General features: G+C 39.0%; 1 protein-coding gene across 4 annotated transcripts in view; it reads right to left on the reverse strand.

Annotated features, from left to right (window-relative positions):
• CAPRIN2 (caprin family member 2) overlaps positions 1 to 12031 on the reverse strand; it is a 34690-nt gene that overhangs the window by 11741 nt on the left and 10918 nt on the right. For 2 of the 4 annotated variants that reach the window (XM_080391156.1, XM_080391157.1), the window contains 8 exons: positions 11563 to 11645; positions 9503 to 9667; positions 8989 to 9032; positions 6784 to 7626; positions 5448 to 5567; positions 1516 to 1647; positions 1245 to 1332; positions 496 to 551 (listed from right to left, as the gene is read on the reverse strand). In XM_080391156.1, the coding sequence (XP_080247282.1) occupies positions 496 to 551; positions 1245 to 1332; positions 1516 to 1647; positions 5448 to 5567; positions 6784 to 7626; positions 8989 to 9032; positions 9503 to 9667; positions 11563 to 11645 (1531 nt within the window). The remainder of the gene's footprint in view (positions 1 to 495; positions 552 to 1244; positions 1333 to 1515; positions 1648 to 5447; positions 5568 to 6783; positions 7627 to 8988; positions 9033 to 9502; positions 9668 to 11562; positions 11646 to 12031) is intronic. The other 2 variants (XM_080391158.1, XM_080391159.1) reach the window with 2 other exon arrangements.

Raw genomic sequence — 12031 nt, forward strand, 5'->3', positions numbered from 1 at the left:
AGTGCTTTGACCAGTTTCCTAGGAATTCTTGTTAGCAGCAAGGAAACCTATTTACAAGCCAAAGTGGCAAGACATGCAAGCACAGTGAATGAATTTAAGGTTCACTTAACCATGGCTGCTAAAGATTGAGATACTGTCCCTCTGCCATACGTGAGGATCTCAAATATGAAGACATGCACTACCTAGGAAAGCAGCAGCATGTTCTTCTGCATGCAGCTTAGGTATGAGTTGAATCTATGGATTAAATATTCAAACTATGTCAGCATGTCTTCAACATTCATTTTACTTCACAAAATTCCAAATATTTGTTGCTACTTTTCAAGCAGAAGAGCAGCCAACTTTGTCAGCATTTGAGTGATCTTAGACTTGCAAGTTACTAAGTTATATGAAATCTGTTACAAAACTACTGACAAGAAAAACAATTAAAGTCTAGTAAATAACCTCTGTATCACTCCTTGGCTACAGCTCTGCCTCTTCAGGACAGTTCTAACTTACTTGAAGGGGCTGTTGAAGAAAATCACTCTGACTTGGCAGTTTCTGTTCTTTTGAAGCTGTAAAAAAAATGTTAAGCAACATTTACTTTTAAATTCCAACACTAAATGTAGTTTCAGTGTGCAGTTCTACTTTTTGAAACATTTGGTATAAGAAGATGCATGCTTTTCAGTGTGTGCACTGCAAATATTTAGACTTGGCATCAGTAAGCCAGACTTCAGTTCCCTTGTTGAAGACAGGTATTGAGTGAATAAAAGTATTCTACCACAAGAGATATCCACTTTCCAGATTAAAACATTAAATATTTAGAACTGGTTAATTGCGTTTTACAGCCCAAGAGCCACCCAAACATTTTCTTAGTACAGCCCTTTGCAGAAAGTTCCAGTTTTCTAAGTGTAGCTAGAAAACTGCTTTATCCTGAGCTCATTCACACCTTGTGTCTATATCCACACCACATCTAGAGAAGTTTGTTACACAGATAGAGCATGTCAGTTCTGCAGCTGGGTTCATATGCACATGCCAGTCAATGATTATACAAGCATTCCATTTCCAGGCAGGTAACACTAACTGAAACCACCTCCAGCAACAAAAAAGCAGGGAAGAGGCTCGAGCTGCCTTTTTTAGATTAGACATTGGTATTCTTCATAATTAGACAAGCTGTCTTTACAATGCCTACTGATCTACAGCCCAAGCAAACCCTGTTAGCATTTACAAAGATCTTATACACAAGTTACACTTACAGTATTACCTACCTACAGGACTACTTGCAGGAGTAACTGAAGGCGGTTGGGATGAACCAATGGCACTTGGTGAAGCTTTATCAAAATCCAGAATGGACTCCTTTTGAAAAAAAAAAGTCATTGGTTGGGAGAAAAAATTAAACCCTAGATACAAAGGAAATACATGAGACAACTTGCTGTTAATTAGAGCTAGATTAATTTACTCAGTGCAAACATGCATTGTTAATATTGCTTTCCCTAATCCAGTAGGAACTGAAGCTTTGTGCTACAGAGAAAAACATACTTGCATGAAGTTGTAAGTCCCTTGTATCTGAGTCATCAGATCCTGAAGTTTTTCCCTTCTCAATACTGGATCTTTTGGAAGAGTTGAAGTAGAGCAAAATTCTGCAGCTGGCTGATGTGCAAGTTTAGGCACCTAATAAGGAAAAAAATATTAAATCCAATACTGGAAACAAGACAAGCTACCTTATCCAATAAACTTCCAAAGCAACTTAGAAGTGTCAGATACCATGGGTCAAGGAATTCTGTGCTGTTATTGATATTTCCTGAACCAAGCTTTCATTTTGTTAAAAAAACATCAGCTTACTGTTGCCACAACTAGTTAAGCAACAGAATTAATTCACTTAATTTCTCAGTCAAACGTACAGAAAACAGCAAATTGCCAGCATTTAATGCTAGATTAGGCACCTCCATCTAAGGAAACCCACATATTTAAGTTGAAGGCCAGAACAAACTTAAATCAAAGCTGCATAACTGAAGGTTTAAAGTGTACTTCCTCCCAGTAGAGCCCACACCAAGAAGTACAGATCTTTTTAGGATGGCATTTCCAGACATTCTTAAGAAACTGCACTTAAGAGATACGTTGCAAGCAGGTTATTCAGGACTAGACCAAGGTGCTTTCACTAATAAGCCAGACAGTCTTAATGCACCAGCTCCTGCAAAAAAGTTTGACATGAAAAATACACCTAGGATCCCATGGGGGAGCCTAACTTTTTAGCTAAATAAGGACTTCTATGGTGCATTAAAACTCCTTGACTGTTTCAGATTGTCCCTTAACAGTTCGTACAATTGGTTCTCACTTCACTTTGAAAAAGAAAAATATTGTCACAAAATAGGCAAGCCTAAGGAGTCAGGAAAATCATGATTGTAAACTCCTCGAATAGCACAAGTCCTGTTACTTACATAGTGACAATAATATTAAGACTGTCTAGATAGTCTAACATATCCTTTGAAAGCAGCTTGGGGAAGAAACAGGCTTCCTTTAAGTATTTTAAAACCATAATTTTTATCAGGTCTCTAAAGCTTTGCTGCACTTACGTTTATCTATGAGCTAGAGAAAAGCAAATTGAAGACGAAGTATTTGCATTATTTCAACAGGCTCAAGTGTTGAGACACAAGAACATGTGAAAGCTTTTACTTTCCTACAGTATAAACATCTGTTTTTCTGAAATGAGGTTACTACTTCAATACACCATACAGCAGTATAGTTGAGTATTTGTATGAAGTAATTTGACTATATGGCAGAAGGGTACGCATCATGACATCTGTCTCACTAAATTCAGAAGAAATTGATAAAAAGCTCTTCATCCAGTTTTAGGACAACAAGCCCAAGAAGCCTCTTGCATTTCTTCAACAGTCACAGGAAACTGATCACTAGCATTTGCAAAAACTCCAATAGCATGCACAGGGAAGAAGCTTGCAGGATTTAGTGAGCTTCACAACGCATAGTCCATGTACATGCAGTACATCATTAACTCTAGAAGACTCCATTTCTATCCAATATTTGTGGCCCAAACAGTAACTACTTGTTGAGCTGTGAGAAGTTTTACTTTATTCTAGAGCTGGAAGAGTGCACCTTTGTGCTACTCCATCTTAGATTTCCTGATGCACAAGCACTACCTTTAACAGTGACTATGCAAGTTTATATTGCTGTATAGTTTCCAATAACAAACAGGAGCTGAAGCTATGAAGGATCTAAGAGCAGGACAAAAGATACAGTTGAATAAAGTTAAATCACAGCAAGTTGTAGATTAATTAGTAGGAATCTGAATCTTCCTGTCCATCACTATTATCCCTGACTTACAAGCAGGGTTAATCTTAACACATGCTGTTATGTTAAATCCATTACAGGTTGAACTGATTAATGCTTCTATTACCCTCTTCCTCCTAACTACAGTTTACTAAGACACAAGTACACTAGCAAACGGGTTCTGAATGTTTGCAAATGGATAACAAGCTTTTCACCTTTAAGTCACCTAAACAGGTCAAGTCTGGTAGCATCTGAAGATACTAAAATTGTCCACTAGCTACATAAGTTGGACTTGTACCTCAGGCAAGTAAAACCAGCCTCAAGAGCATGGAAGCCAAAGAGACTGCCCTGTTTCACTTGTGGTTACAAAGATGATACAATCTTCTGTATACTTTTACAATTTGTTAAAGTCTTCATTGCCTTCCCCAGCCTATACTCTGTGCATTATGCTGGTAACATTCTTTACTTCAACCAGAAGAGCCAAGCATAGAGAGTTACATGGCTTTAAGCCAGGATTGAAACACTGAGACTCTCCACTCTATAGAAGTTATTTTCTAGTTCCTGCATATATTAAAACACACCAGCCCGAAGCAGCTATAGTGAAGTTATCTCACACTGATTTGCTGTTTTGCTGGTACTCAAGGTATTCAAAACTCGAATATTCAAGTGCAATACAGAATATATAAAAAAAAGTATCAGGAAGTTAAAGTAATTTCAGGTTTTATGCCTTTATAAAATGAGATGCTTTGAAAAAACAGCAGGTACTTGACATCCTTAAGATGGTTTTACACCAAGTTTTCTCTCTAGCCTAGTGTTAGATGCTGTTTCTGGAAGTCATTACAAGCTGGTAGCAGATTCTGAGTTTAGTAACCTGTTAGACCAGCTCACATCAAACATATGCTGAGATCACTTAACATCAGTAGTTCAACTCTAACATTCAGGTTGAAGTTTTACACAGCCCTGGTAAGTTTAGGGCCTTACTTGCCATAACAATATGTTTCTAAAATTTAACCTTCAACACTATTTATGCACTCAGCAGAAACTGTTTTGATATATGCCTAGAGAACCAACTCAAACTGGAGCAGAAATACCTAGAATTTGTTTTAGGGCCTGTTAAACCACTGCAAATAGGTCAACATAAAGGTACACTGACCACTTTGGAATTTTACTAGCCAGACTACCAATATATAGGTAACTCTTGTTAAAGCTCGATTTTCATTTTTACAGACTAAAGGTCTACTTACACATAACACTAACATACATTTCAACCACCTCTCATACTAGTAAAGCTCCATTCTATGATACAGGACTCCCAATTCTTCTTTAGGTTTGTTACCTGTGGAGTAATAAGTAAGCTGGAAAGGTGCTACCTAAGCTGTAATCACAACAGTAATTTCCAGCTGTGCCATGCAGATATACAATTAACTTTTACTTTCTACTCATAGCAGGTATAAAAATTAAGTGGCACTGGATGACAGAGCAAGCTAAACTTTCACTTTCACATAGCAGGCCACAAATTCAGCTCTAACCAAGTTTGCTGGTCCACAGGTTGCAAACATTTACATAGAACAACAGTTTAACAGGCCTGCACATCAGCTCACTCTACAATAGGCACAACTTCTGAAGTTAAATAAGCATATTTTAAGATCTAAAAACCTAGTGGTTTGTTAAAAAGATCTCAAAGCTCTAACAGTTGTTTCAGGGAGTAAAGAAAGATTAATTTCAGCTCCAGAGGGCAGCAGCAACATAGGCCTTTTATCTACCATGCCTAGATCCCTGCACAAAGTCACTTACATATTCTCCTTGGGAGTGAAATTGTTGCAGCTATTGCACAAGATTGTTTATATGAAAAAGGAAGAGGCAAAGGCAAGAGAAACTTCATTATCCAAAAAGTTCAACATGATTTTAGTTGGTCTTCATGTGTGCCTCAAGTCAAAGATTCATAACCAATTTTTGTAAAAAATAATGTTAGTTACATTGACACTACACTATTTTCTACTTACTCAATACTAATATCAAAATTGTATTTGTCAACAGCTACCAAGCAAAAATAAAGCCATTTCACTACAGTCTATGTAAATCCAAGTTTGAACACTTTACAAATATGCTTTGTTTACTTAATCCAGCAGTCAGCTTACACCACCGTCACATTCCAACATTTAATTTAATATTGCTGATATGCACACCTGCACATTGCTATGAAGACTCCTAGGCAGTCTGCAAGTTTCTCCAGCTGACTGGAGACCCTCCTTTTTCCTTACTGCATCAAAGTTTTGTCCACCACTTAAGCCATCCATCTGTCCATCCTATATAAAAATAAGAGCCCCATCTCGTTAGGAAGCACCTTGCATTTAAGCTTTAAAGTAATCTGACACCAGAAATTCAAAAGCATTTTAAAGTGCTTGAGACTATTCCCATAGTTCAGATAGTATGCAGAGTTGGGTGTACAACACCTACTTGTGCTCAGAGTTACTTAGTGAGGCAACCACATTTCATACCTGTACCACCACCGCTAGTGGACACAAGATTCTACTCAGCTCGAGTGTAAAGATGGATCAAGCTGAAACACCTTAATCCCACTGTTACCCAGTGCTGCATGTTACATACTCTTTTAGTCTCGTATTCTACCTTCTGTTTACGCTCCCGCTTCTAGGCACAAGAACATCCATTTTTCAGTTATGCCAAGTTTACTGGAAAGTTTTAAGCTTAATCATTTGCTATAAGTAATATGGAATGAATTGATTTCTGCTTTCTTGCAGAAACGAGACAGTGCTGACAACATTGTGTACAAGAATTGCTCAATTCCCCCCATTTTCTTCTTGAAGTCACTGCTCTTAACATAAGATGGTAGACAAAGCACAGTTCAGTTATCTAGTTTTACGGTTATCAGAATAGTTGCTACTCAAGCACAGGTGAGAAAAGGTAATGTAACCAGAGGCTAGCAGCCTGCTCAGCTGTAAGCACTGCAATAGCTTTCATTTCACATTTCTGAAAAAGCTATGCTATTGTTAGACTCTCCAGGACAGCAGTATGGTTTATGCATTCATCTGGAAATACATATTTAAGCCCCTGTATAGTTGGTATTGCTTCATCTAGATGTTAGATCTCTTGAATCAGCAGCTATTTTAATCAAAAGCCTAAAAAATTACTGAAGTGCTATTTGCATGCAGCCACAGACAAAGTATTTGATCCCTGGATGAGTCATACCTGCTTTGTACTGATAACAGTGGACACAACCAATAGCTAGGGATGAATTAAGTTAATTCTTCTGTCTTATGCATAAAGCAGTTATTCAAGGCTCAAACACAGCAATACCGTGTTGATGTAAAAAGCAGAGCAGACCATCTTGCCACTCAAATATAAAGTTTAACTGCCAGAATTATTTCCCCCAAGAAAGAATGAAACAGGACTAAATACAGGCCTACAAAATGTACCTTATAAAGCCTCTGCTAATAGGTAGCTTTAGTCCCATACACCAGTGTCAAAAGCTTATGACAGGTAATACTACATATGCCAACTCACTTCTTTGGGCTCCATATCAAACTTCTTTGGCCCCATCTGCTCCTTTGGCCCAATACTTGCAGCTCCCCAGGACTTCGGAGGGTTCTGTAACTGCTGTGATGACACTTGCTGCTGCCTGTCAGCTTTTTCCCAAGCCTCTCGAGTCTCCTGCTTCTTTTGTTCTGGCTCCTCCCTAACATGTGCAGCCCAAGCCTTCACAGGCTCCTGCTTCTTTTGCTCTGGCTCTTCCCTAACAGGCATTTCCCATGATTTCACAGGCTCTGGCTTCTTTTGCTCTGGTTGCTCCCTAGTCTGGGTTACCCAAGGTTTTGGAGATTCCTGCTTTTGCTGTGGTTCTTCCTTAACTTTGGTTACCCAAGGTTTTGGGGATTCCTGCTTTTTCTGTTCCTGCTCTTCCCTAACCTTTGCTACCCATGGCTTAGGCAATTCCTGTTTCTTCTGGTCCTGCTCTTCCCTAACCTTTGCTACCCAAGGTTTGGGGGACTCCTGCTCCTCTCGGACACGTCCTACCCAGGCCTTTGCAGCTTCTTGCTTCTTCTGTTCTTCCTCCTCAACACGGGCCTCCCAAGGTTTTGTAGACTCACGCTTCTGTTCCTCTTTAACACGAGCTTCCCAAGGCTTTGGAGAATCTGGTCTTTTTGGTTCTTGCTGCCTAACACGAGCTTCCCAAGGTTTTAAGGTCTCTTGTTTCTGCTTCTGTTCCTGCTCTTCAATATCAACAAGCATTTCCCAGGACTTTGGAGGTTCTTGCTTTCTAGCACACTCAGCTTCCCAAGATTTGGGCTCTTCTGGCTTCTTCTTGACAGAGTATTCTGCTTCAGGCAAATAACGCCTGTTGAGAAACTATATAGACCAGAGAAACTTAATGGCTCCCAAGAAAACATTTTGCTACTACAGTTCAGGTCAGTTAAGTTAGGTCAGCCAGCTACTGAAAATTTCTGACTAAAGGCAGAGCCTAGACAACTTAAGCACTAGCCATAGAAAATATGTGGCCAGTCATGGCTTTAATCCTACAACACTGCAGGCTAGCTTTGCTTGGCATGCCACAGAAGCATCAGTCTTGAACAGCACATGTGAAACATACTTGAGCTGAGTGAATCTATTACCCTTATCCTAAAGGATGTTCCTAGGCAGTAACAATATCAAGTTGAATTGTTATTTTTACAAAAGGTAGCTCTCCTCCTATGTATCTAAAGTGCTGTGGTACTGTATTAGTAGACATACTGCTAAGCATTGCAGCATCATCTCCCCCAGAATCTTTGGCCCAGCAACCAAGTAGAGCCCTCATTTTTAATGGAGTTTAAACACTAAAAATTCACTAGATTCTCAGATTTAGTACCACTGGACTTCAACTCCAGGCTGTGTTTACTGTCAGTAAGAGTTCATTGAAGATGTCCTGAAGTTTTCCCAAGTTACCACTTTGTCAAACAGGAAGTAAATATATGAAGTGAAAAATGTACAAGGCTCACAGGCTGAGATTTTTCTGACAAGTCACCAGAAGAGCTTTAGAGTCAGGTAACAAGTGTTGTTACCAGTAGGTTACAAAAACTTGTTCTAGAGTACACCCTCTAGTGGGATACCTGGGAAACTGGGATTCAGCCTTTTAAGAACCAGCGCTTCCACTTACAACAGGACACCCCTCCCCCACCCTTTGAACCAAGTCTAATAGTTTTTAGGCTATTGCCAGTTGAAGCTCGAGTACTTAAATCAGGAGTCTGAAGAGCTGTTGAAACAGGTCTACACACCCCTAAGTGCATAATGTCTTGTGATACCTACTTTTCTGAAAGCAGAGCAATAACTACATCGTTCTCAACCCCACCAGTATCAAGCTTACTGCAATAAGCTTAGCTTTTATAGACAGCTTTAGTAGATGTGTATTTTCTCTATCCCATAGTACACAAAAGATCAGTGTGTTTCCACTCTAACAGCTGATGCTTTGGTTTATTCCGGAAAGTGCCAGAGCATTAAAGTGCTACACTGCTTCATGTCATCCTGCCCCACTTATCCCAAAATATCCCACAGAAGCCATAAATTTGGGGTTAGAAAGAAAAATGCAACCGAGTCTTTAACACTCCCTACCTAAAGCAACATTTAAGTTGCTGTTCAGGCTCCCTTTAAGTTTAAAAAAAAGGGGCTGCAGAAGTGCAGTTATGTTTCTGCTAGATCACAATATAAGGGAAAGCAATTAGCGGTGGAGTATCTTACCTCCTGTGGCTGTATTTCAGACTTCATAAGCTCCATAATGGATTCTAGAGAAAGGATGTTAATTTGTTTCAACTGATCAAATGCATAAAGGCAGACCAAACAGTAGCAAGTCTAACTATTTAAATACTAGTGCCAATTACTAAACCATATATTCTGAAATCTCAGCTTGTCATTCAACATGCTATTTTCAGACAAGCCTTGATTTTCTGATTTGGTTTTACATTTGCAGAAGTTTAGCATTAAGCAAGAGGCATTTTGTAGTATCCATAATTTGGTTGTTGTAATTCTCACATCACATGAACATTGAGACTTGCTCAGAAGGCAAAAACATCCTGTTACTGTGAATTAGACTTTTCTACAATATTAGCCAGAATAGGGCTGCAAGCCCTACTTAGTTACTACATTATAAGTTACAGCACAGGATTAGATTGCTCATCAAGCTATGCTAAGTCAATGCTCAGTTCAAGCTTATCCCAACGTTATGATACAGAAATTGAACCCTGTAATACTCCACCTGGTTCTTTGACAGACTCTCCTTTTGACATCTGTCTTGTTCTCTCAGATTTTCTATTTACTTCTTCTTCCAATTCTTTTACTGGTATACTGGTGCGAGGAGTTGGAATACTTTCAAAGTAGCCAGAGTCTAGAAGTTTGGATAACAGGTCCTTCATGTGTTTATCTGAAAAGTAAAAATCCATGAGACTAATATATGAAAATCTGAAATTATAGGGTATTCAGATTACAGATCAAGACTCCTTTCTCTTTTATACAGATTACAATTTCTCCAAGTTCACACATCTTACTGAGTTATAGGAATAAAATGTTTAAGTACTTGTTAAACTGCTTTATATTACAACCAAGAACATCTTTGCAATCCAGAGGTAAGACCTGCAGCTTGTGTTTAAGTATACACAAGGTAAACACTGAGGCACTTGGTAAATAAACCCCTTTCTGAGCATGTGGGAGACCATCTGTAAGCTAGCCAGCACTGATACTAAAAGCTTGTTGTACAGACTGCAGCACAGGTAAAGCTAAACAAAGTCACTATAGAACTGCCCTAACAAGACACTCTTCCCAGTGATAGAATGGCAAGTCTCAGAAGAAAAAGTTCACTGCAAAAACAAGCAGGGAGGGAGAAAGCAAGAGACTGATCCAGACTGAACTTAATCCTCTGAAGTTTTGGAAAGTCAAAGCTGACATGGTTGAAGACAAACATGTGTACCCTGAGAAGCACTGTCCAGCTTACTCCTTTTTGCATAAAGGAGACAGCAGCTTAGAGAGTGAATACCTCATAAGTAGCAGTGATACTAGAAATTGTTTCAGAGGAGCTAGAGACAAGGCAGCCTTGAGAACAGGAAAATATTCAGTTAGAAATCACTCCTTCCAGTGACAACTGTATGGAACAAGAATAGTAGCTAGAACTTAATATCTATAAAGTGCCTTCCAAGGCAATGAATGCGAAGTCATAACAGCTTTATCCAAAATGTAGCTTGTGCACAAAAGGATGCAAGACTGACACTAAAGGGATGGGATATAGATACTGACAAAATAGAAGTTTAGATGATAGCCAAAACACTACAAGAGTTTATTACAAGTCCAAGATAACTAGGCAACTATGAATTCATGTCAACAGATATAAGGCTAAAGTTACCAGCCTGTAGCAATACAAGGCCAGCTTGCACTTTGTCCAGAACTATGATAAGTGTTAACACTTTGTTGTTAGTTCAGCTATCTGTATGTGGAAGTTAGGTAGGGTACACTAGTGCTCTGGTCTAACCATTTCAACAACATTGTCAATGACAAATGAAAGATTACTGCCACACAGCCATTACAACACCAGAGTAAACAGGACAAGCAAGGTCTATGTGCAATAGGAAAGACACTCAAGTAAGCACTGTTTCTCACAAGCAAGTTCTAAATAGCAACATATGTTCATGTTGGCTTACAACTAGGGCTTTTGAAACTAAGCCATACACAGAAGAATACGTACAGTCCCACAGATTTTGGCATTTGAGAAGTAAGGACACTTGCAACAGGTCAAAAAAACTGCATTCTGCCTGGTTAGATCACAGCAAGCTCCTTTCCTTAGCATGCTATTAGTCAGACAACAGGTCTAAGGCTGGAATTCCTACAGCAAAGGATCTTCAGTGCTGTGGGATCTTCAGCCTGGGACCAAAGCAGCTTTGTAATACACATCAGTATACTCTAAGCATTTTGTGGCTGGGAACAGTGTTCCCATCTTAACCTGTTTGCACATTACTATCCAAAAAGCTTCCCACTGCTGGTTCTGTAAGGTATACATGCATCAGCTTTTGAATTACTCCATCATTATTCCTCGCAAATGTGCTAGTACATTGGTACAGTAAGTCTTTACCTGGAAAAGAAAGCATGCCATACTGTTATTGATCTGCACCTAGTACTTAGGAAAAACAGTAGTTCATCCATGGATAACTACGTTACAAAGCATTTGAAAGTGCTTAATGTAGTAACCTTCCACATATATTCACTGTTCTTAAAATATTTAACCAGCACACAAATTTTACATCTAAGTTTTTCTGTAGATGAGATACTCACATGTTGTTCCAACCACAGGTTTCTCACTTCCTTCTAGAAGGTCCCAGAAGTAGAGAGATGATTGTTCCATCTGGTCTTCAACACTGAAACAAATGACAGTTTTACCAGGTATAATCAGTCAAAATCAAGTGTTCCAGTATCCCAATACTAGTCATTAAGACACTGATGTTTAGCTTTCCAAATAAAGGCTGTCTACAGACTGAATCCTAAGCCCTTGATCCACTATTGAAAGCGATTCATCTGTATCTCTACATGATTTAACCTAGTAAATGCAAGTTTTTGTTGGCAATTAAGACAAGTTAGAGAGCCTAGCACTACTCCACAAGACCATATGGTTGGACTTCATTCCAAGCCAGACAGGGAAACTGCTGTTTATCAGCTGATCACCTTGTTTATTGGATGCACATGTGCAGGGTCAACCACCAACAGCTCCCACCACTCTTAGTTATTGAGAAACTTTGACATAGGT

Source organism: Falco punctatus, assembly GCF_963210335.1.
Source record: "Falco punctatus genome assembly, chromosome: 6".
Lineage (NCBI taxonomy): Eukaryota > Metazoa > Chordata > Aves > Falconiformes > Falconidae > Falco > Falco punctatus.